We start from the raw sequence: 22,808 nt of genomic DNA, 5'->3' as shown, positions 1-22,808 counted from the left end.
AAAAACTAGAACTGAAAGTCTAGTCGTGGGGGCGAAGTAAAACATACTCATCACAGTATTCTAAAAAGTTCTCAAATTAGGCAGTAAACTTGGCTTCATGTTAACTGAGGAGTTAAAGTGAAAAGAGAAACAGAACCAGTTACATGATTCTCATGTCCATGAGGAGAAAATATTTCAGTTCCTCAGGGGAAGCAAACTATTTCCTGGAATTCAGATCTGCAAGAATTTCCTCCCCTGGGACTTCCTATAGGAGATCATAAGCACTATGTAAAAAAGAACATCTAAAACCACACCCCTACCACGGGCTTCCTAAAGCTGGCCTTGGTAACAGTCTTTGGGAAAACCAAGGGCATACACTTCGGTTCAAACCATTCTATGAGAAATGAAGACAACACGGGCCAGGTACACAGTTTCTTAAAGTTCAGTTTGACCTAAGAAGCCATCCTTGACTATCTTGAGGAATGAATGAACTTAATCCCTCAGTCTTCTACATACACCACATCTACCAGGAGAGCTAAATTTATCACTCAACCAGAGGAAATTTACTAGACTTTTTGGTTCTTCTTCTCCCTTGCTGTTTTCATGTTTTTTTAAAAAAATCTATTTCTATTGCAATGAAATATAGAACGTATGCCTTCTACTTTTATTGAGTTAAAATTTTTAAGTGCTCAGAACAGTGCCTGGCAAATAAGTGCTAAATAAGTGTTTAAAAAAAGAAAAAAGGCTAGGGCCATCCCGGTGGTGCAGCAGTTAAGTTTGCACGTTCCTCTTCGGTGGTGGCCCAGGGTTCGCCAGTTCAGATCCCGGGTGTGGACCTACGCACCGGTTGTCAAGCCATGCTGTGGCAGGCGTTCCACATAAAATAGAGGAAGATGGGCACGGATGTTAGCTCAGGGCCAGTCTTCCTAAGCAAAAATGGGAGGATTGGCAGCAGATGTTAGCTCAGGGCTAATCTTCCTCAAAAAAAAAAAAAGAAGGAAAAAGGCCCTTTATATTATTGGGGGGGGGGTCATCAAGTATGAATGACAAATTAATTATAAATAAATAAAATGAGTTGATTGAGGGCCGGCCTCGTGGTGCAGTGGTTAAGTTCGGTTAAGTTTGAGCTCCACTTTGGCAGCCCAGGATTCACAGGTTTGGATCCTGGGCATGAACCTAGCACTGCTCATCAAGCCATGCTGAGGAGGTGTCCCATATGAAAAAGAGAGGAAGATGGGCAAAGATGTTAGCTCAGGGTTAATCTTCCTCAGCAAAAAAGAGGAAGATTGGCAATGGGTGTTAGCTCAGGGCCAAGCTTCCTCACCACAAAAAAAATAAATAAATAAGTTGATTGAGATTTTATACCCCTCTTGTAACCTTCACCTATTTTCATGATTTTTCCTAAAGCAGTACGGACTGGATACAACCCCTTGACTATTTTGATCTGAGAATGTGACATGGAAAATCTGGTGGGAGGGATTATTATAATTTCACGTAGAGGAGGATTCAAAGGTTTTGAAACACTCAGAGAAATATCAGAGCCTTTAAAAATTTCTTCTCTGGATGGAACAGCTGGAACTTCAGAATCCGTTACGACCTAGCTGGCCCTTCCTTTCAATCAACTTTCACACTGTAAGTCTCTGTTGATGGAATGTGTCTCATTTCTTGTTTAGTACATTGGGGGCATTCAATAACGCTCTATCATAACAATGAAGAAAATACAGAAAAGCTTCGTTATCACATTTACTGGTGACCCCATTTCCTTTCCTTAATCTTGTAAAGTGATTTTAAAATGCCAGCACAACCTTACAATAAAACTGAATATATTCTGGAGGAATTCATAAAGTGGATTTTCTACACTTGTAAGAGCAAATAATCCACACTTATAGTTAACCTATTTGTCTCAACAACAACCGATGTTCAATAATACGACTAGAAAGTAATTGTTAACCTGGTGGAGATCTACTTGGAAAATTATGGACATCAGTTACAACCTGGCCCCAAATCAGATGAAATCCCCTCTCCTACTGCCATGATTATTCACCCGTTGTCCCTTTGACTCATCCTCTGCATTCACCACCCTTATAAAGCGTGTGCAAAGTAAAACAAGTTTGGGGTTTGTTTTAAAGATTGGCACCTGAGCTAACATCTGTTGCCAATCTTCATTTTTTTTTCTTTCTTTCTCCCCGAAGCTCCCAGTATATAGTTGTATATTCTAGTTGTAAGTCCTTCTGGTTGTGGCATGTGGGACGCCGCCTCAGCATGGCCTGATGAGCAGTGCCACGTCTTCGCCCAGGATCCGAGCCAGCAAACCCCTGGGCCACTGAAGAGGAGTGCGCAAACTTAACCACTCGGCCCCGGGCCGGCCTCTAAAACAAGTTTTGAATAGAAAAAGTCTGTGAGTTTATCTGACTCCAGGTCAAGAATCAGGTAACTATTTTTTCTTGAATTTCATATTTCAGACATCTGTTTTTCCTATAATTTTTCTAGCTTTGATTCTACCACAACCATGGATTCATGCATTTTTTTTTTAAACATTAGACAAACACTTGCAAACGGATAAAATGCTGTTTCAGGACCACATCGGCCCATCTGCAGTGCCACCTGGTTTCCACACAGAAGTTTCTAGCAGGAGTTAGAGGTGGCACCTGTCGAGGTGTCCATGCAGGCAGACCTACCCGCTTGCTGCTCTCCTCCTCCTGAGCCTTCCTGAACTCATGCTCGAGGGAGCAGTCCAGCTCATTGAAGAGCCCCACTTCCTCACAGTTCTTCAGGAATCTCGTTGGGGTCGGAGTCTGATCTGAAAACAGAGACCGAGTGATCATACATGGGATCTTTTCCTCAAAAGCTACTGGCAAGCATGAGCTGAATTCACTAATCCCCTCCCCGCGCCTCAACTAAGATGCTGACTGGCTGTCCATCATCTTCTAGCCCTTTAAATAAAATGAGAATATGGGAAAAAAAATAAAACCATAAATCCCAAAGGAGGAATCCAATGTGTAGTAGGCTGCAGCATGAGAGGGCTTCCCAAACCTCCCTTTGGACAATGTCAGGAGATCCCGTTGCCGACCTTCTGGGGTCCATATCATTTGAATACCCCTTGCAACATGTGGAATGACTTTATTTTAACTGGAAAGAAGTGATTTAGCTAAAATCAGGCCAAAAAAATCTGCTGAGCCATGGGGCTGGGAGGAAAAAAGATTTTGTACATTTTTATATCAAACATAAAGAAAGAAACAAGCACATTAATTCCTTTTTCTTAATGGAGAAGGAAAACTTAGCAATTCCATCTCATTTTGAGAGTCACAGAAGGATGAAAGGTTCCAATCAGACATATTCAGCTTCCATCCTTTAAAAATGTAATTATTAATTTTATTTTCCTTCGCTTTGGCCAAAAGAATGTACCGAGAATATTCTTTAAAAGGAATAGAATTTCCTTCATATTCTTGGCTGTCTAGAGAACTTACTACTTAGAAAACTGGAGGTTCTGACGCCATATTTGTGGCTTAATGTTTATGCAGCATTTGCAGTTTACAAAATATCTTCACACACATTATCTAGAATCCAGATCTCACAAGACCCTATAAGATAAGTAGGATAGAATTACACCTTTGTAATCATTAAGGACAGTCATCTTCCTTGAGTTGACATGAATAAAATTGTGTAAACTGCCCCTCTCTCAGAAACAGAAGATGTAAGAACCAGAAAGAACCATGGAGGGAAGTCTGGCCATGCCAATTATTTTGCAAATGAAGAAAACTGAAGCCCTGAGTGATTAAGGGTCTTGTTCAAAGTGTCCCAGGTCAATGTGGTGGCACCAAGATTAAAACCAAGTCCTCAGTGCTACTGCCAGTATTTACATGTATTATTCCCATCTGAGCCTATGGCAGACGCCGCTAGGTTGATTATGGTACTTGCCCAGCTTGACTTATATTGTCTCAAAATCTCTTTCTGCACAGTTCTCTAAGCCATCCCCACCAGTCAACTAAAGAGTGCCCTCAAATTGAAACAAATTTGCCATTTCTGCGCTATCTTTATAAATTCCTATATGACAAGAAACAAGAATCATATTTACTTTGCTAAGTCATACAGAGAGAAGTTAATCCTAGTAAATGATCCATTGAGATGCAAAGAATATCTTAATATACTTGAAGCTGAAAATGCCTTGATACCTTCATTTATTCGGGCTTTCAGAGGCAATGTCTCCTGATTCCCTATGGGCAAGGGCCCTTTCCTACCTGTTAAGCATTCAGATGACTGACTTGGATCCCAATGCAATAAAATCCCTGTCTGCATTCTTCCCCACTCTTAGCCTGATCTCCAAGATGCTGAGCTCTCTTTGCGGTACACAGAGAGCCTACCACAGATGATCATACATTGCACATTATAGATAAAAGATATGCAAAGGATTGAGTTTTATTGAAAATGGTTTTATTAGCACATTAATTTATTAAGATGCATCCATATACAGCTATGTATCCAATATATACATATAACAGCTACGTGTTGTGTGCCTATAAAGATAAAATTAGTATTTATGCAGCATTTTGCAGTTTGCAAACATTTTCATCCACGTCATCTAGAATCTAGATCTTACAAGATACTATGAGGTAAGTAGGGTGCATATTATTTTAGAAATGGAGAAATAAGTACTTTACACAAAGTAACATAATTTGTAAGCATATTATCACCATTAAGCCCTCTCACCTTCAGACACAATCCCTTCTCAACCCACGTCCCATACTTTGCCCAGACTTACCTTCCGGGTCCACAGAACTCTGCTGTGTGTGTAAAACACAAAGTTGACAATCCGGAAATCTAGATTTGAAATTGTGTGATTTGGGGGAAATTATCTACATTCTGTGGACTTCATATTTCTCATCTTTCGAATAAAGTTCTAAAGTTACGTGATTCTGTGAATCCTAACATCGCCACTGTAATGGGTTCACTTCAAAAGTCACTGTTAGTAGGTCAAAGAAACAAATGACCATTTAAAGGACAGCTAAACGGGTACATCAGTAACAGCTGGTTCAACACAAGAAATTAGGCCAGAGGTAAGGGCTAGAGATAGAGATAAAGGCGATTTCTGAACAGAAGCTGTAAATAGACAAGACCTGAGAGAGGAAATAAAAGAACATGTGTCTGCGTATACGCATTTTCCCATTTATTGGATGCTTATGTCATGCCAGGCATACGACTGAGTGCTTCGTATGCACCACCTCATTAATTTTCACACCAACTACATTAGGTAAAAATTATTTTCCCTATTTTAATTATGAGGAAACTGAAACTCACCCCAGGCCCCATTTAGAAACTGAGTCACATAATTGTATTGATAATGGACAATGCTAACAACCCGTGGTTCTTCTGAAATATCGTGGAATCGTTTATATCCCTCACACAATAGAACTGCATTACAGTCCTACAGATTCTCCACTGTCTTTCAGGAACACTTTTGTAACTAAAAAACCTGAGAAAACATCACATAACAGAACTGAAATATTAGACCACTTGTCTTCAGTAGGAATTTAGTTTGCCGGGTTTTAATTTTCCTTTTATTTCTGTATTCTTCTTTTTTGCAGATTTACAAGTTGAGGGCCACGAATCCAGGTAGCGAGAACCGTAATCCTAGCAGGCTCCATAAGACTCCTGAACTCTGAGATGAGTTCATGAGATGGTTCATGAAATTGAATTCAGGCTGGCATTTGGGGGGCCAAGCCCCAAGCAAAGTTGAGAGACATGTTCTGTCTCCCTTAAAGCAAAATTATTCCCAGATACCAGCACACACCCACACATGGCAGCAAAGGAGGGTGAAGGAACATGGCACAGGGATAGTAATGATGCTGTCCATCATCACGAGCCTCGCCTCTCTGCAGCAATAGAGAAACAAAGCTATGGAACAAGGGGAGTCACGGGCCATAAAGAAAGTTGTTCCCTCCCAGTCCTAGAGCAGAAGAGCCACAGGAAGGCCCCAGAGTGTTTACCAAATGTAACTTTCTTTGCTTTCTGATATACTGAGGGAAAAGCCAAGCAAGTATCTATATCCACATTTGGAATAGATAAGGCACACTGGGTCCTAATTTTTAATTCATTTTCTTCTTGTGAATGAGCTATTCTTTCCAGTTACAACAGGAACCAGAAAATGGAGCTTAACTTTTGTTTTAACATTTATTAGAATTAATACAGGGCCTCTAGTTGTCTTTGATCCCACATGGTACCAGTTCCAAGTAAGCCAGGAAATGTGCAAGTCGTCAAAAAGGGGACAGCTAAATCCATCAGCAGCTGAAACAAAAGAGACAGAGTTTCTCGGCCCCATGAAGGCCCTGTCAAATAACTATGCCAGCTGAAACCAGACCTGAAGCAAGCAGGTAATATCCATGGCCATAAATTAAAATTCTTGCAACCACACCTCATTTAGAACCAAGAGCATGTATCAGTTAGTCGCAGCAGGAGCAATTTCTAGGTCCTGAGTAGTAGTGGCTGACGCTCTATTGGTGGAAAACATCTAAGGTGTGTTCAGTAGTTACAGGCCACACTCCAAGGACGTCAGGAACTGGTTCCAGTGGGAACTCAGAGCAGAGATGATCGTTTAAGGGCATCTGTTCACCTTTCTTTTAGTGCCTCCACTTCTGTGAGGACCATCTGAACGAGAGTAGGCAATACTCCAAATCTCAAACCAAACTAAAAGCTAATAACTTCTGAATCTGAACGTTACCCGAGTCAAAAGTATTTTGTTGTTATTACCTTTGTAAATCTGAATTGGTGCTGCATAAACACCTGTATGTTACCTTCTCACAGACAGTTTGCAAATAGCCCACCAGGTTCTCAGGAGAGCCAGACACCTGGGGCCAGTGCAAGTAAGAAATCTTACCTACTTCTATTTGGGGATTTCTTTACCAATCGGAGAAGAAAGATTGACACCAAAAGCAATTTAAAAAATCCTTTGTAAAGTTTGTCACATTTCAATATCTGGTTCCCTTCCTGGAATGGTGAGTCTGTTTCTTGAAAAAACGAGCACCTTTTCATAGAATCTCTGCCTCTACAAATAGCTAGGTACTTGCCATGCAGAGACCCTACTTGTATATCTACCCAGAAGAGTGCCACAAACCTGGTATTACGATTTAGGAATTCTCAGGGAATCCTGCACCACATGACATCTGGGAAGGACGAGTGGCTAGAACTATTAGGGGGAAAGAAAGCAACTCGTGGAGCCAGCCTGGTGGTGCAGTGGTTAAGTTCACACATTCCGCTTTGGCGGCCCAGGGTTTGCCCGTTTGGATCCTGGGTGCAGACCTACACAGTGCTTGGCAAGCCATGCTGTGACCGATGTCCCACATATAAAGTAGAGGAAGATGGGCACGGATGTTAGCTCAGGGCCAGCCTTCCTCAACAAAAAAGAGGAGGATTGGCGGTGGATGTTAGCTCAGGGCTAATCTTCCTGAAAAAAAAAAAAAGCAACTCACTAACTTTCCCAATTAGTCCATAGTCTGCCTAGCATCATGTGCTTCAGCCCCAGTGAGTATGATTATGCCGAAGTCTAAATGACAAGTACAAAGCCAAAGCCTGAAACCTGATTCTTCTTTTAAAAGTGTTTAGTCTGCTCTACATTTAATAATAGGTTGCTACTTTATGTGGTTTCAGAGCTGCATTTGAGTTATATGTTTGTCTATGTTACATTTTCCTCAGTGATTAAAATAAAGGCAAGGTGACAAGTCATCACTTTTTTTAATAAAGGAAAAGCAGAGTTCCCATCATATACGAGAGGAGAAGAATGTGAACTTCCTAAGCAAAATTTTCTTTCCTATGGACTTTCCCAAAGGACTACGTCAAGTAATTTTACATCCTTTTGTATTAAATGGATGGTGGTTGTAATACTATAAAAGCCTCGCTAATTCAGACGAGTTATAAGAAAGATCAGTTTGAATTAGTGACCATTCTAATTATAGGGTATTTTTTAAAAGGCACTGCATTTTTATTATTTGCATGACTCAGATTCAGCCAACAAAATGTGGCTTAATGGAATTCCTCAAGAGTGCCACTCAAATCAATACGGAAAAGTATTGGAATTAGCATATCTATTTTAGAAAGACTTGGGGTTCTCAGAAAAGGCATTTTTCTTAGATACTTTTTATATTTTCTTTATAGCTATATTTATCTTATGACTTTTCCAGCAAATGCTTTCTTTAAAATATTCTTACTTACTCCCTAGCTGAATTTTAATAAAGTCCTAATTAAGAGAGTATACATTAAATGAATTTTAAAATACATAATCCTTTATAAGAGCAATCAGTAACAACTGACAGAATTCCATGGAATTTTAGACAGGCTTCTTTGCCATAAATGTGCCTTTTATTGAGTGTGAATGTACAATAGGAGCGATAGGGTCCTCTCAGCGACACTGACATTGCTATTTTCCTACATCTGTCCCCAAGAGGCAGTGCTACAAACTGAGGCGACTCTGGTTTTTAAACAGTAGCTGTGGCATGCTTAAAAACTGACCACAGCTGCGGCAATCCAGGCCAGTGAGAGAAGAGACACTCTCACGCTCTTGAAACCTGTGCTGGAATCTGTTTATCGTCAAGGTGGAGAGCTGGTGGACTAGATGCCCTTAGAGCGCCTACGGGTCAACCAGAAAATGCTCTGACCAGGACATCTCTTACGACACATGGCTCCAAAGACACAGGTTTAGATTTAAATGAAGCAAGCACATATTCTACACCTACTCACTATCAGCCATGGCCTAACCCAAGTGTTCCAACAGCAAACAAGCCACAACTTTGATTCGCTTTAGAGGAGCTGAGCTGGTCAAAAGGGTTATAACACTAGAAGACCACGTCTCTGCCAGCCAAGTGAACTCGGGACCCAGGGTGATTTTCGTATCAAAACCCGCCCTGAACAGTGGAAGCTAAAGCCTAACATTTCCACTTAGTCACTAATTGCCTGAGTTCTCCTACACTCTTTGTGAAAAGGGATTGGCTTCCAGGTGGAACAGACTGGAAGTCAGTTTTTCATGTATAAAAGACTACTGCGGATCAAGGCTTCTGAGAGATTCGGGTGAATTATTCAAAATTCTATTTTTCTCAACCAGCTAGAAACATGAATGAGAAGCTGACAACTCCTGTAAATGCCAATATCCACTTGTCACAATGGACGTCTAAATGCTAATGTGTTAGCATAATCTTCTAAAAACTTTTGGCTATTTTCTCCATTTGATGACTATTGAAGAGATAAGCCAATAACATAAGAAAAAGCAGTTCATAGATTTATACCCAAACATCAATCTAAGACCAAAATGTGTTCTTCGCATGTGTAGCTCACCAAATCGAGGTGTACAGTAAGAAAATTATAGACAGATAGGGACTTTGGACAAACTGCTTATCTTCTTGACCTGCTTTCCTCACATGAAAAAGGTGGCCAGGATTAAATGATATAATGTATGTAAAGCAGGGGGCACAATTACAGGCGTAAGATAAGGCAATAAATGGTAGCTATGGTTATGATCATGCTGCCCTCTGGTGCAGGCCATCTCCACCACCGTCTGTTCCATAAAGATCTGGTTAATTTACATGGTGGGAAGGCACTGTGTACCTCACCATCAACAGACGAGGAGGTAAGTACAGGCTGTGTGTGTGTCTGGGAGAATGATTTATTTACTTACTCAAATGGGGTTTTTTTATATCCCAGTTCATTTCAAAAAGATTTCAGAATAGGATATGTCATCTTCCCTGGCTTCCCCCTTCAAATACCCATGAATGACAGAGTAGGGTTTGTAGCAAAGAGCCATGAGTAATGGATTTGGGTTCTGAGATTGTCTAGTTGAGCATGATCAATCTCTTGGAGACAAATGTTCTACTTCATTGAACAATATTGTTGTCCTCCATGGTGAGAATTAGGGTTAGATCCTGGAGTTAGAGACAGACCCCAATTCTAGACCTAACCCAGGGATACAATCAGGCTCTGAAGGACTATATTGTCATTTATGTCAGATGCTCTGTATCAGATGGTGATAAGGAAGTCAGTCTCTCCCACCTCTCTTCCATGTGTCAGCTCAAGATACAGTCAGCTACAGCACATCTGGTCTTGTGGTTCTATCACTTCCAGTCTCACCATATTCAGAAGTCAGGGAGAAAGGACTCCTGAGCCCAGACTGCTGAACATCAGAGCTTGGCTGAAATGCCACCCATGCAGACAGGCCTTTCCTGATCTCCCTTAGGCAGCCTGCTGGCCACTTGTGTCACATTGTCATGTTTTATCTCCATCATAGCACTTGTCACTAACTGATACTTTCTTACTTATTTATTCTGGGTTTTTTTCCTTTTGTCTATTCTCTCTCTTCCTCCCCAATAGAGCGTAGTAAGTTCCATGGAAAAGGGACCTCATCTGTCTTGTTCAGTGCGGCATCCCCAGCACCTAGCATGATAGGATTCTTGTAGGCACTCAATAAGTGTTTGTAGTATGAATGAATAAGTGGCAGTGGAGAGGCAACCTTAGCCCCTCTTCCCACACCTCAGCTATTGCCGGTCCTACTTCCCCTCCAAGCACTCACTAGTTGCCTACAGCATTAATTAGGCTATGGTATCTGGTGGTGGGATTACTAGGCATTTAAAGGCGTGGTCCCATGTGTCTCTTTCTCAGGCTTCCCACCTAAGATGTTGACTGGGTTTTATCTTTGGGGAAAGGTCCACAAGACTCTTGAACTTCATCTTCCCTTTCCTGAAGCAAAATCCATAACCTTCTAAGTCGGCGTTTCCATCACACTCCCCCAACACACACCAATACACACACACACACACACACGCATGCACAGTTCTCATTTGGAATGTTATTTGCTTGTCCAGCTACAAATAAACTTGCGCTTTGATTCCCATTCTGGTTTTATCCTGTACAGAACCTGGGAACCCTGTAAATAAGTAGGGGTGGGGATTTCTGACAGAGCAAGATTTGGGAATTTCTGGATGCCTAGCCATAATACCATTAAAATAGACCCAAACATCATCCTCTTTACTTCTAACTAAAATTTGATCATGATTTTCAAACCAAATGGATCTTGTGTCACATAATAACAACCAGTGTGTGGAAGCATATTATCCTCAGTGGATTCCCACTTTAAACTTGGCATCTAAAACCCTTTGATTTCACAACTTCCCTCACCTTGAAATTATCTTCCATCAGAATGAGAATAGCTGAAGGGAAAGAGTCATGTTCATCGTCGTATGAGGACTCTGGAAATGTACCACATGAACCAAATAAGAATGGAAGGACCAAGTGGGAGGAGCTGTATGTCTTTGCCCTCACAACACCACTCCCATTCTCGCCCCTACTAGGAGTGTCCCTTTAGAATTGGAGGTTTTATGTTTACTGTCTACCCATAAAAGCAGACTCATCTTAATAAAACCCCATGACTGTCACTTTTACTACCCTGCCTGGTGGCATGTCAAAGATCATTTACAGTCATTTTGAGTAGTAAATTTTACCTGGCCTAAATAAAATGGACTTTACGGCAAAGCTATGAAATTATTTCAGATCTTACAACTCTTCGGACATTTATCCTTGAAGAGTATATCTATGGCATCTTAATAACATCCTTAACTGTAATATTTGCAATTAATGAAGGATGAAGTGATTTTCCAAAATACAGGTTAACCAGATATCCTGAAATTAGTAATGTACATACCTACCATACTTTATCTTCTTAATCTATGTCAAACTCCAATTCATCTGAAATGAAATTTTGTGTAATTGAATATTGCTTGAAAAAAACGGCCCAAGAGGGACTTGAAGATTTTTGCCTGATGATGCTTTTTGATTTAAGACTTGGTTTATACTATTTTTATTATTACTACATTTCAAACAGTATGAAATCATTCATCTTCATGATAGGCCACAAAAATAGGCTTAAAGTACAGTACAAAATAAAATTTTAATGAACATATTTTTAATAAAAGGAGATTCTGAAGGTTTTGATAAATTCAAATCTAAATAAATCAAGATATAGAGAAGCAAAACTTCAGTCATATTTGCAATCACAATCTAATATGCTAAAACTAAAATGAGGTTTGAGTAAGTATATATTGAATTCTTCCCTGGAAAAAAAACTATCAAAGCAAAAATACCCAATAGATAGCCTATTATAATTCAGGGTGGACAGCAATGGCATACGCCGTGTCGTACACCTCAGTTTCCTAAATGCAAAGTAACAGAGCTGGACTGATAGCTCTGTATTCTGTTCCAGCAAGAAAATTCTATGAGACTACAAACATGCAGAGTGGGCAGCAAGTTTTAAAATCCAGCACTTAATTTCATTGGGAGTAGGAAATGGCCTCATACCAGCTTCAACATAAAACGTGAGAAAGCGAAAGAAAATATGCCAATATATTATTCATGCTATTTTTCCTGATATTTATTTCTCCCTTCATTTTCTTCTTCCCAGTTTGACATCATAAAAATTAGAGTGACTTTTCTTTCAATAATTTTCCACCTGGCACTACCAATTATTGGCAGCAACAGCCTCAAACTAACCAGGATCTGGTAAGAACAATTGAAAAGCTGAAAGAGCTTAATCAAAGACCTGTTTATAGGCAATACATAGAAGTGTTCACACATCATTAGCTACTTTCTTTCAGACCTGCCCCTGGGGCTTCTTGTAGGGCCATCCTAGCGGCCTGCCTGAAAGATGCTGTGCTGGTACCTACAACTCTAGTAGTGGTATGTCCACACAGACACCTCCTTAAAACTCACCTCCCACTTTCCTACCACCAGGCAGCCTATTTTAGGGATCCAATTTGGGAAAAATAAAGAGAGAACTCATGAAATTAAATATTGGGAATTGCAAAGTCTATGACCTTGATATTCGTGTGTAGATGTTCATCGTCGAACTAAAAACTTACACCACATGTGATTTTATAGAATATAATAAATGATAAAAACAAAAGGACAGGCCGTCCTTCCTAACTCTCCTAGGCTTTTATAGTTCTTATAAATTTGAGTCTCTGAATCTCTGTTATAGACTTAAGGAAAGACAAACGATTTCTGAAGAGCCGGCTCATTCAATAAAAACAAACAGGCTGAGAGAGAGGTGGCAGGCGGTGGTAGAGAGAAAGGCGGAGGCTGCCTTTGGAACTTGGAGAGTCTTCCAAACCACAGCACATGTGCACTATTAACAAGTCACCGGTGGCTTTGTGAAGATGTGTGGACAGCTCTGTCACAGGGAGCATTGGATTGTGTATATAAGCTGGTGAAGCCTAACAATGCAGTAGCCGGTGCCGGTCAGTGGGTTAGGAATACAGGATCAAGGGCCTTCATGTTCGCCCTGGCTGGCGAGCCTGGGAAAGCTGTTCCATCTCCCTGTGCCCCTCCTCCTCTATCAGTAAAATATGGGTTGTAATAATAACCTGTCTGACAAAACTCTTAAAGGATTTACTAATAATAGGGATAATAAAATACTTGTAAAATTTAAGTGCCATAGAAATGCTAAATTATATGAGCCAGACCTGCCAGGACAGTCAGTTTCTCTTCTGATATCATTTAAAACATGTTCATGGGCATATTATCTCTTTCACGATGCCAGGGAGACAGTGGCTCAGGTGAAATATTTCCAGCCGAAGAAGGGTAGCAGGAAAAGCTTCAGTTACCCTGTGAGGTTTACGAAATGCTTTCAATTACGTTCTTTCAGTGGGTCTTCACAATAAGCCTGTGAAATAGACTGAGCAGATAAAATCATTCCCATTTTACATACAAAGAAACTGAGGCCCAGAAGGTTCATTAATTTGCTCAAGGTCACCTGGCTGGTGGAGGCAGATCCCAGGCTGGAGTTAAGTTTCCTCACTCCTGGCCCTGAACTCTTTCTAATTTACCACATCGCCAATCCAAATGGGAAGGAGGGCAAATAATTGCTGGATTAATTCTTCTTATTATTTATTTCTGCTTGCATTTGCTGAGCACTTGCTGTTTCCATGCATTATCTCATTGAATCTCCCACCTGCGAGGTAGGTATGATGTTTCCTAAGGGAACCATCACTGACCACTCAGTGCAAATAGACGGCTCCTTCTACTAAAGTCGCATAGCATTTTCCTTAGAATACTCATTCGATATATCTCACAGACAGTCCTCTATACTAGCTAAACTTCCACATGCACACTGTATTGTGATGTCCCCGAGAACAGGAACCATATCAGTCTTTGCATCTCCCATGGCACTCAGAACAGTGCGGTGTGCATTACAGATGCTCAATTAAGATTTTTCACTTGAGTGATGTTAAGCATGTGATTTTTAAAAATACTTATATCGAGCAAGTTTCATAGTAATAAATATTTTATATTCCTGAAAATGAAAAGTCACAGCTCTTCAATTATTTGAGCAGACACTGCATTAGCTGATTACATTTTTGCTTACCATTATTTTAAGTCTCTGCTATACCTTAGAAATGTATATTTTCAAGGCACAGAATTTGCCCGTGGAATAAGTAGAACGAGTGTCTCGTATGTGGCTGATCTGATCACCCAAAGCCTCTTTGCCTGATGGCTCCTTACCTGATAACATATTGTCTGTTTTTATTGAGGGAAACTTCAAAGTCATTTCATGCTTGTGCCTATGAATCATCAGATGGTCCTCTGTTGGGAAGCGCTGTCAGACAAATAGAAAAAAAGGGAGAGGGGAGAGGAGCCATTCAGTCTTGTAATATATATTTGCCATCATAGAGAAAAAGGTTTATTCAGCATTGCAAACGTGACAGGCAAAACAAAAAATTAGTTCTTAAAAAGTGTGAAAGCATGATAAGTAAAATGACAAATTATTTTATGCAAGCAAATGTGCTGGGATGTTCCTTTGAATTACACCCAAATATATGCATCATTATTTCTATTATACTTTACCAGGGGCTTAACGATGTTGCAGAAAAATCTGGCTGAATACTAATAAGACATAAGAGATCTTTGCCCAACATCATCTCTGACTTCCCACACCTTCCCTGGGAATTCCTTTTAAAGGCCTCTGCTTCTTAGACAGTCCCTGAATCTATAACCAACTGCGATGACTAGTAAACCAGATATTTCCTTAAGAACTAGAGGTTTGCATCTGAGGGTACACTTTAAATTTGTGTTTAGTTAAAGGATAAAACAGAAAGAAGTAAATGAACAATATTGAAAGTGTTAAAATAATATATACAACAGAAATATGTATGCTTTTAAAGAATAAAAGTGTTTAAATGAATGTTCATTTATGATCACAAAGAATAACTAACAGTGACAGCATGACAAAAGTAAATTTCTCCCATTTCTACCTGTACATATGAGAAAACCATGTCCAAAACAGGAAAGTGGATTTAGACCCGAGTAGCACTGGAGTTTTGCAAAACTATTTGGAACTCTTCTCCACTAGTTACTGTTCTATATAATAGTGTAAAATTAAGCCTAAGGCATAATAAGTATGCTAGATATTATCTACAGATTATCCAAAAGCAGGAGACATGCATGAAGTAGAAAAAATTTTTATTCATGTCAGACTTTGGGAAAGAAATACATGTCATGTTTCATTATTTGACATATATAGCTACAAATGTACACCAGGACATTTGTATGGTATGTTTCTGTTTATGAAGACCTTGCACGCTCATTATCTGATTTTTTATAATTCTACATATGATATATAGTAACATGACAAATTATCTTTAGTATTCTATACTCTGTACAGTGTCATAAATCAACACTTTATTTTAAATTTTCACAGAATGACATTATGGTTGTCAAAAATGCTGCTCCCAAATATTTTCAGCTGTCTGACTCCTGGTCTCTTGGTGGGATTGGATTTCCTGGCCCTCTTGTGGTTGAGTGGGGCCATGTGACTAGTTCTGCCCAGTGAGTCATAAGACACGTCACTCAGATGCAAGCATCTAATTCCTGGCACAAGACTCTATAGAATTCCCTTTCCTCCCCTTTAGCATGGCTTTTGAGAATATTAGAAATAGTCGCCTCTCAATCATCTTACTCGTCTCAACGATTATAAAGAGCATTCCTGAATTCTCAAGGATTATGAAGAACATCCTGCCAATCTACAATAAAAATGTCTGCCTGGGCAATTGGAATAAGCCTTTGCTGTTTTAAGCCATTGAAGCTTTGTGGTATTTTGTTATTGTAGCAGATCCTGGCCTATCCTGACTCAGACTGGGATGTTTTAATAACTGAACTTAACAGAGCATCTGCTTTATCAAAATCAAATGAAAAGACAACAAAAGACAATAAACGCTGCTGAATATTTCCAAATCTTCGACAAACTAGAAAATCTTTCCCAGTTCCCAGTTCCTCAGGACAGTCATTGTAAGGATCAATTACCACTGTATTTGTTGCTGTTAGTGCTGCTGATTAGATTTTGATTCCTAGTGACCTTGCGGGCAGCAGAGCGGAACCCTGCCTGGTCTTTTGTGCCATCCTCTCACCTTCCTGCTCTACATCAGACAATGCTCTGTTGCTATTCATAGGGTTTTCACAGCCAATTTTTTTGGAAGCGGGTGGCCAGTTCTTTCTTCCTAGTCTGTTTTAGTCTGGAAGCTCCACTGAAACCTGTCCACTACGGGTGACCCTGCTGGTATTTGAAATATCAGTGGCAAAGCTTTCAACATCACAGCCACCACAATACGACAACCAACAGACAGGTGACGTGGTTCCCTGATGGGAAGATGAACCCGGGCTGCGCTCGTGAGAGAGTCAAATCTGAACCACTAGACCGCTCACCATTGCGTACAAAGTAGAAATCTTTTCTACAAATGGTATGGATTTGTATGCATGAGAATGAGGGGATTCACCAGGCTAAAGCCTTAGGAAGATTCCGAAAGCAGATCTTCGAATAAATATCACTTCTTTATTTGTCATTTGTATCATATAAATTACAAAGTATAGAATTTGCAAAGCATGGTAATTATGCCAGATTTCTGAATACATAGAAGTCTGATTTATAATGACATGTGGGCTTTTGCTGCAGCTTCATCAGTTTTCTTGGTTTTTTATAACACCATATAATGATTGCTTCAAATATGTGACACTACCACGTGTGGCTTAGAGACAGAGGTTAAACTTCTTAGTCTTTCTGTCAAAAGTCTTATTATAATTTTTTCTGTGATAAATGTAACCAACAAAAGACAACAGCCTTCATTTTGTATCTGTAAGCCATTTTTGACCCCATAAAATAATAGCCTAAAATAGAATACTAACCAGAGTATGTATTTATAAAAATAACAATTTCCATATCTCATATTAACTATAATTACCTTCCAAAAGAGATAATATAGGACGTCTGTGGGGTATTTTTTAATTTGGTAGGAAAATAGCAGTAAATTGTAAATAACCAAAATTACAGTCTGCAGCAGACACAGAGCTGAGAGAGGCCACCGGAACTCAAAACATGGTTAATGCAGAGGGCAAAGGAACAGTGAAATTAACACCGGACTCTGTGAGATCAGAAAGAGCGAGAGAAGTTTGGTTCTTTTTACTTCTGGGACAAAGATAATGTATAAGAAGCTATAACACAAACAAACCTCCCAGGTATCATAAGCTATTTCAACAAAGCAAAGTTTCTTTCCAACGAGGGAAAAAGGGAGGAAAATCATCCATTACCCCCAACACAGCTCATGCACTGATAATTCATATTTACTCCCCTTTCTAATTCCCAGCTATCCTGTCTTCTCCATGCAGCTTCCCAAGCTATGGAATGTCGCTAAAGTAAACGCCATGATCACAACAGATTCGAATGTGATTTGCTAACACCCCACCAGGACACCCTTGGAATCACTGTGCAGCCACTGCATTTTCTCAATTCTAATACCTCTTCCATTGAATGATGCACCTTTTTTTATAACAGCTTGCCAAGAAAAAGAAACACTACCACATTAAACAGAGACATCAAATTTTAGATCCATCTTTATATTTCAATTTGGCAGGGGGTTGAGGGGAGAGGCTTGGAATTTTACCCTGAAACCAAGAAACTACATGAACCATCAATTCTGATGTTTGTCCAACCTTTTCGTCAGTCCACTCAGCTTTCTCAAAGAAATCACCTGCTCTTTCACTGAGAAGTTCAAGGTCATCGGAAAGGCACCCCCTCAACCTTTATTACTACCTCCACCTCGGAATTTGTGTGTAACTTCATAGATTCCATTTCCATTCCCTCCTATCACAGAGGAATAAGGACCCCCCATTCCTCTGCAGGATCCTTTATACCCCGTATCTTCTGGGGTTTGGCGTTTCAGCTGCGGCCACTCAAGTGAGCATGCGCACTCCTCCTTGCCCTTGACTAAATCCAGCCTGGCTAGCCTTTAATTTAAAAAGAACCTCTCTCAAGCAGCTTCCTTCTCAGGCTACCATTATATCACTCTGCTTCCCGTCACTGCCTAGCTCTCCTGAAAGAGTCCTCTATGCTGGCCACCTCCACTTCCTCACCACCTACTCACTTGTTAATCCCTTCCAATCTGGCCCCCACCCCGACTCCTCTCTCATAGGTCGCCTGCAAGCACCCAACTGCCAAGCCCAACAGCCTCCACTCAGGCCTCTCACTGTCCCAGCTCCAGCAGCGTCTGACACCAGTGACCACACGTCTGTGGCATTTATTTATTTATACCCTGCCTGACTCCAAAAAGGAGAAAAGACGGCTCATAGCAATATATTAAATAGAGTGGGAGAGCATCAATTAGAAGTAGGTGACCCCCAAAAAGGAAGAGATCCCAAAAGAAACAAGGCTAATGCCAAAATGCAAACCATCGGGCAGTCATTCTCAACCAAGGGCAATTTGGCCCCCAAGGGGAACATTCAGCAACACCTGGAAACGTTTTTGGTTTCCACAACTAGGGAGTGCTACTGGGATATAGTAGGTAAAAGTCAGGGATGCTGCTAAAGATCCAGTAATGCACAGGACAAACCCCCCCTACACACACACACACACACACACCAAAGAATTATTAAGCTCTGAATGTTAATAGTGCCAGGCTTGGGAAATTCTGCCACACAGTCCAGTGATCTACGTGCAGTTCTCTTCTCTCTGACTTATCTAAATATTAGGTGTGGCTAACAACCGCTTCCATATAAGGCTCTCTTCTACTGCCATTTACAAGCCCGGACCCTGCTGGAATCTGAAATCGCTATGAACCCTCTCTGCCCTTTGCTGGGTCTCTTGAGGATCCCATTCCCTTCAATGCCCCTTCCATAGAGGAGCCCCCATTACCCTCCCCAAGTAAGGTAAGTCCTCCTATGATATCGTTCAAGGTGGTCTGTGCTGTTCCTCCATGGAAAACAGCAGTTTGCTAATTAGTTGATGGATTGATCATGTGGTTATAGGTTTGATATCTAGACTAGCAGCTTTGTGGGAACAGGATACATGTGTCTTATGCACAAAGTAGGCTCCCCCAAAATGTGTTGAGTGACTTGAATTGAGTAAAACTTAATGTCGCATTTTCACAGCCAAAGCAGAGCAAACTGCTCAAATCATCTGATTCTCTTTGACTATTGAGAATTCTCTTTAAGGAAACCAAGTGGGAGTCAGTTTTACCTCAGTTAGATAAGGTGATTTTCTGCATTCACAATGGAGAGTTCTGGTCTAGCAGAATTTTTCCCGGTAACTTATCAACCTATCTGTGTTTTCCCAGTGTTTCCTATTTCAAAATGACCTCTAAAACCAGTTTGCTGAAAAATAGTTGAAGTTCAAAATAATTTTCTCTACTGCTTTTCTTCTTACTCATAAGTTGAAAATCCACATTCACACAAAAGCCCATGGAGAACTTGCCAGAACTCAAGCAAAGGACTCTGGTTTGTCAGTCAGTGGCTGATATCACCAGCAATACCACAAGGCAGCACCAGCAATAATGTCTCATGTTTCTATGACATCTTCCCTCCAGAAGGCTCCCAGAACCCTCCACAAACTCTCTGGGGATAGGTAATAAGAGGGTCCAAATGGACATCACCACTCATCTGACTTCCAGACATTGCTCCATGCTGTGCTGCCAACCCCACCACATAAACAGGTAGGAGAATGGGGCTTGATCCTCTCGAAACTACTGGGCAGTTTAGGGAAAGAGAGCATAACTACTCACATTGGAAAGAAGTCTGTGCTCTGTTCTAAGCCATATCTCATAAAATGGAGGTCTTAGCATGAGAGCGACCATGTAGGTCATTTTCCAATGACTGCAATGTGGAGATACCCAAAAGATCAAGTGTAGAAAAAGTCACCATCAATTTCCAAAAGGAAAAATGCAAACTTCTGATTTTAGACAATGGATGTTTCTAATTTCTTTCAAAGAGATCGGTTCCAGTATAACAGTAGTCGTAGCAGCTGCAGTGGTAGTAGCAACAACAGACATAATTGAGCACTCTGTGCAGGCACTATACTAAGTACTCTGCACACAGAACCTCCTCTAACCCTCACAACGATTCCACTTGATGGATCACCAGAGGCTAAAAGAGGTTTAATCCAGCACAGCAGGCCAACTTCCCCCCTTAAAGTCTAGACAAATGGAAAAACTGTGGGTTCTAGAAGAGTTTTAGGGGTTTATTTTACTCAAAGGGGAAAATGAAACAAAACAGAATTTGGTCTCTGATGGTGAGCTATTTCACCAGTAATCCAAAGGCCCAGTATCCATGTGGCTACTGTAAAAGCAGGCACCCTCCTTCACCCATTCAGAAGTAACCACTCTGAACATCTGGTGGGCAGGATGCATCTGGCTTATTTCCAGGGGAAAGTTATCAGTGGAAATGGCCAACACCAACATGTCAGAGGCTGTGAGGGAAGCGGTTCAAACTATTCAAAGTGGAAAATAATAATAGTGATGAAGATGATGATGATGACGGTGGTAAGGGGAACTTTGAAGGTATCTTGGTGAGGAAGGAAAGCCCACAGCAGACATGATTGCCAAGTGACAGTTGCTTCCCTGTTGGAAGGTAAGTGCATCCCCTGCATGCCAGAACTGAAGACCCCCACACTCACCTGGGAGCAGCCTGGGGCACTGCAGACAAACGGCCTCTCCTGCTCCAAATTCATCTTGGATTCCTCATAAATCTGAAGGGTCGGGGCAGAGGGAGGAAGGAAAACAGAAATCCATGAATATTTCCTGCTTCTACTTGAGAAGCACGAGAAAGGCAATCACTCGGAGCCCCCTCTCTATTCCAATTCCCAAATTAGATGAGAAAAACATGAACATGAACACGGGTCCCGCCATGCTGAAGTTCATTATTCTCCCTGCAGTCCGAGTTCCCGTTATGTTTCTCGAGTGCATATTTGCTACACTTTGAAGAAAAGTATCATGGGACTGTTGCAGCAGAAATCCTGCCCGTGGAAAATCACCTGGTGGGTGTTATTACCAGGTAGGTCCCCACCTATGTGAGAAGATTCCAAGGCAAAGCTTACACAGGTCCTTTGGGGTTGGCTACTTAGGACAGTAAGAGAAGGGGCAGGAAGCAGGTAACCATCAATGTGAGGACCAACCCTGATAACAGGTTATATGATTCACCCATGATCACCCCACCAACCATCAGTATGACCAAGAGACAAAACTTAGCTCTGAAGCCAGCTTAGCAATGCCCCTGGTGGTGAGCCATGGTCTTAAATTCCCCTTCATCTCAGGCATTCCATGATACCTCAACAGAAATTATCCAAGTTATGCAGGGGTAAATAGAAATCAGAAAATGCAAAAAGCATTACCTCGGATATTTCGTTCATTTGGTTTTACAGGCTAACTTAAAATTAATATTAGATTAAGGCTACTGCTCCTCTGATCTAGATAAGCTATCTGGAATAAGGCAGCTTTGCAGGGAGAAACTTTATGTTAGGATCTAGTCCCATCTTAAATTAGAGCACAGTCTTTTCTCCTATAGGTGGTTCTTAGGTAAGTTCATTAGGCAAAAATTGATCATAATCAAAATTACCTTTGCAAATCCCCCCAAAAGCCAGTAAAAGTACAGTATGTATGGTTTTGTGGTTACTAATCTATAGAGTGACATAAAATTTTCAAAAATATCTTAAGGACTATGCAAATTTAAGTTCCACAATTTAAGTCATTTTCTAAATTATACTTTTTGCTAATTTTAGAGTTGAGTTTACAGAGGCTACATGGGCTGCTGGAGGGACACGGCTCTGTTATGGGACTAAAACCTCCTGCTTTGTCTCTAAGCACAGGAAGCAATTGGCTTCCTTAAAATGCTACTTGTTGGTGATTCCAAAGGAGTCCCAAGCCACCTTCGCCCTTGGAATATAACCCTCGATCCAAGGAAGCTTTATTATCCTGGAAAAAAAAAAGCCAATTCTAATTTGCATGTCATTATACCCTTCCCCCAAACACTGATATATTTCACACTATTTCTGGGGAAATAGATGCATACTTTCACTTTTCTGAAACACAAAATGAAAAGATTTGCCTTAGATAACACTCCTCCTCAGATACTAAAAAAAAAACCAAATTTTAAAATGTAAGCTCTGCTCACAACACAATTCCTCCACATCGTACAATTTTCACCAAGTAATGCCCTTTTCACTCCCCATTTGGAATGACTTCCCACTGGTCACCCATCTATACAGTAACTTAGTATAATTTTACAGCTTTCCTGTATCAGGCATATTGTTTAAACTCTTTTACTCTATTACATTCTAAACACAATTCTAAGTAAATATTCTAACTCTTTTACTCTATTATATTCTTTCTAAAGAAGAAAAATCCCACAAATAGCTTTAGGAGCTTTCCACTTGCCCTTGTCTGAGGAAAGCCATGAGCAACTAAAATAACGTCTCCTATCTCATTATTCGTTTGATTTTGCCATCATCTATCAGAGAACATTGCTCCTCTCCCCTGTGAATGCTGACA

The 22,808-nt window shown here is 40.6% G+C and overlaps 1 protein-coding gene across 26 annotated transcripts in view; it reads right to left on the bottom strand.

Moving 5' to 3' along the window:
* Nucleotides 1–22,808, bottom strand: part of CREB5 (cAMP responsive element binding protein 5) — a 397,793-nt gene that overhangs the window by 305,365 nt on the left and 69,620 nt on the right. For 18 of the 26 annotated variants that reach the window (XM_070264732.1, XM_070264740.1, XM_070264742.1 and 15 more), the window contains 3 exons: nt 20,939–21,010; nt 14,509–14,602; nt 2,658–2,779 (listed from right to left, as the gene is read on the bottom strand). In XM_070264732.1, the coding sequence (XP_070120833.1) occupies nt 2,658–2,779; nt 14,509–14,602; nt 20,939–20,992 (270 nt within the window). In that variant the 5' untranslated portion in view covers nt 20,993–21,010. Of the gene's footprint in view, nt 1–2,657; nt 2,780–14,508; nt 14,603–20,938; nt 21,011–22,808 lie in introns of those variants that run through there. The other 8 variants (XM_070264748.1, XM_070264744.1, XM_070264746.1 and 5 more) reach the window with 3 other exon arrangements.

This window comes from Equus caballus, chromosome 4 (assembly GCF_041296265.1).
Source record: "Equus caballus isolate H_3958 breed thoroughbred chromosome 4, TB-T2T, whole genome shotgun sequence".
NCBI lineage: Eukaryota > Metazoa > Chordata > Mammalia > Perissodactyla > Equidae > Equus > Equus caballus.
The sequence above is the reverse complement of the archived record's forward strand: the minus strand, read 5'-3'. Positions and strand labels throughout refer to the sequence as shown.